The 2,500-nt window shown below is 44.6% G+C and overlaps 1 protein-coding gene across 1 annotated transcript in view; it reads right to left on the bottom strand.

The window, feature by feature from the left end:
• Window positions 1–1,925: 1,925 nt before the first annotated feature.
• Window positions 1,926–2,500, bottom strand: part of LOC143292233 (cilia-and flagella-associated protein 96-like) — a 5,470-nt gene continuing 4,895 nt past the window's right edge. The window contains exon 7 of the mRNA XM_076602422.1: window positions 1,926–1,977. Coding sequence (XP_076458537.1) covers window positions 1,926–1,977 — 52 coding nt within the window. The remainder of the gene's footprint in view (window positions 1,978–2,500) is intronic.

Raw genomic sequence — 2,500 nt, forward strand, 5'->3', positions numbered from 1 at the left:
CGTCGGCCGTCCGACGGATGAGTAGGCAGGCAGGCTTATCTGTCGGTGTGTGTCCTCATATGGGAGACGAGGCCGATTCTGGATGCGCAGCACTTCCCACAGGTGTTGCAAGGGAAAACGTCTCCAGAAGTTGAGCCGGCCCTGCTTCCTTCGCTCACGCTTCTCCTTAATGGCCGGCCAGCGTTCTCTTGTTTTCAAACGTCTTTATGCCACTAGAGCGCAGCATCCTCCAGCGAGAGCGGTCAAGGGCATCAGTTTCCATGGAAGTGATTTCTATGTCACAGGCTTCAAGTTGAGGTTTGTCTTCAAGGTGTCCTTGAAGCGCTTGCAGGGTCTTGCAAGTTTGCAGTGGCCTTCCTTCAGTTGGCCATACAAAAGGATCTTCGGGATCCTGCTGTCTGTCATGCGGACAACTTGTCCTGTTCAGCGTAGCTGGCGCTGGATCAGCAGGCTTTCCGCGATGCTGGGCAGGCCGCTCCTCGGCTCTAGGACCTGGAGGCTGGAGTCCGGCCGGACCCTGTCTTGCCACTTTATGCCGAGGATCTTTCGTAGGCATCAGTCTCTGGCGTGTACGTACAGCGTCAATATGGCACAGCCGGCGTAGCCGACGGGTATGTGTGAGTGTGTTGGTCAGTGTGTGTGTGCGCGCGCGCGCCAGTGCGTGCGTTTGCGTATTAGTGCGTGCTTACGTGCACTGATGTTTACGTATGTTCGTCACTGAGTGTGCGTACATTTCTTTTTTTTTCCGGCTGATTTTTTTGCTGTAAGGCTACGGTGTTACTATTGTGTGAAGTTGGATTCTAAACCGGGCGTAATGTACGTGTCATTGTAAAAGTGGTTTTACATGCATCGGCTGTGACACACACAATAGCATACACATTGGCGCCGTTCGCGCCTACACCGCACCGCCCAATGCCCCGGCCCTCAAACCCCCCTCCCCCCACCCCCATTCTACACTGCACACGTGACAAACACACACCGCACAACCACACACACACACTACTCGTCAGTGTTCCCGGGCTGCGTGTGCATACAAACAAGAATCGTGTTTTCAACTTGTATTTGTTCAAAAATATATAGATAATTTCTTGTCAGTCCAGTAAAGCAGGACATACGAAATGGACATAGTTAAGAGATTAAAGTTATATCAAAATTATGTTTTATGTTACTTTTTGTTCAAGTACGATATATAGACACATAAAAATCTGTAGAAATCGGGTGTAAAGATATCTGAAAATAATCATTAGTTGTGATGAATGATATCATAAAAAGAATCCAGTGTGAAGTTTGTTCACACCGCAAAACACACACACGCACACGCACTGTGAGACACACACACTGAAACACACACTCTCACACACGCACGCACAGATACAAACACACGCACAACGAAAAGACAACATGACAACACCGGCACTCATGAACAGCCTACATGTGCATACTAGTACGCAAACTGACACACACGCAGACTCTCGAGCGAGCGCACGTACACATATGCCTACGTACACACACATGCACGCACGCACACTCACACACAAACATACCCAACATGACACTCACGCAGGCATATACTGACATACATGTACTCGTGCATGCATGTCCGAATCTCTCTCTCTCTCTCTCTCTCTCTCATACAAGCAAACAAACACATAAACAAACACACACATACATACAGACAGACAGACAGGCAGACACACACACACAAATACACACACACCACCACCACCACTACACAGACACACCAGACAAATAAAATTAAAACAACGACCACGGAAAAATTGCCCCTTTTCATAGCTGCCAACAGACTGACAGCAAACGGGGCGGTGGCGCGCTTTTTTTTTTTTTTTTTTTTTGTAGTTAGTTAGTTTGCTTTGTTTTTTTCTCCGTCAGGGCTGACTGTACGACGATCGCGAACAATGACACCGTTAACACGCTGGTATTTCTGTCATCGTACGATAATTCTTGATGTTCATAGATCTGCAACAGAAGTGAACAGCATGACGGTCAACGTAATCAATATTTGTCTTCTGTTATCATAATCAGTGATAATTATAATGATGATGATAACAATAATAATAATGATGATGATAATAATCATCCTTACTGTTGTTATTATCATTGTTGCTGTTTTGTTGTTGTTGTCGTTCTTCTTCTTCCGACAATGATGATGATGATTATGATGATGACGATTGTTATTGTTATTATCACCATGATCATTATCATTCAGTGTTATTGCCATTATGACAATTTCCTTTAGTAGTCTTCCTTCTGTAAGAGGATTCAGACAATAATTAGGCTGCTTATTAATTTGATTAAGAAATGCTTTAAGCTGCGCGCTAAAAAAAAAAAAAAAAAAAAAAAAAAGCTTTGGATGTATAATACATTGGCTGCTTTAAGTGTATGTTAAACTGATGCTACTTCAGGCGTATTTTAACAATAATCTGCGTGTTTGTTGAACAAGGATGTAGGTTGCTTGTTCAGTAAATACTATGGCTGCGTA

This window comes from Babylonia areolata, chromosome 18 (assembly GCF_041734735.1).
Source record: "Babylonia areolata isolate BAREFJ2019XMU chromosome 18, ASM4173473v1, whole genome shotgun sequence".
NCBI classification, from domain to species: Eukaryota; Metazoa; Mollusca; class Gastropoda; order Neogastropoda; family Buccinidae; genus Babylonia; species Babylonia areolata.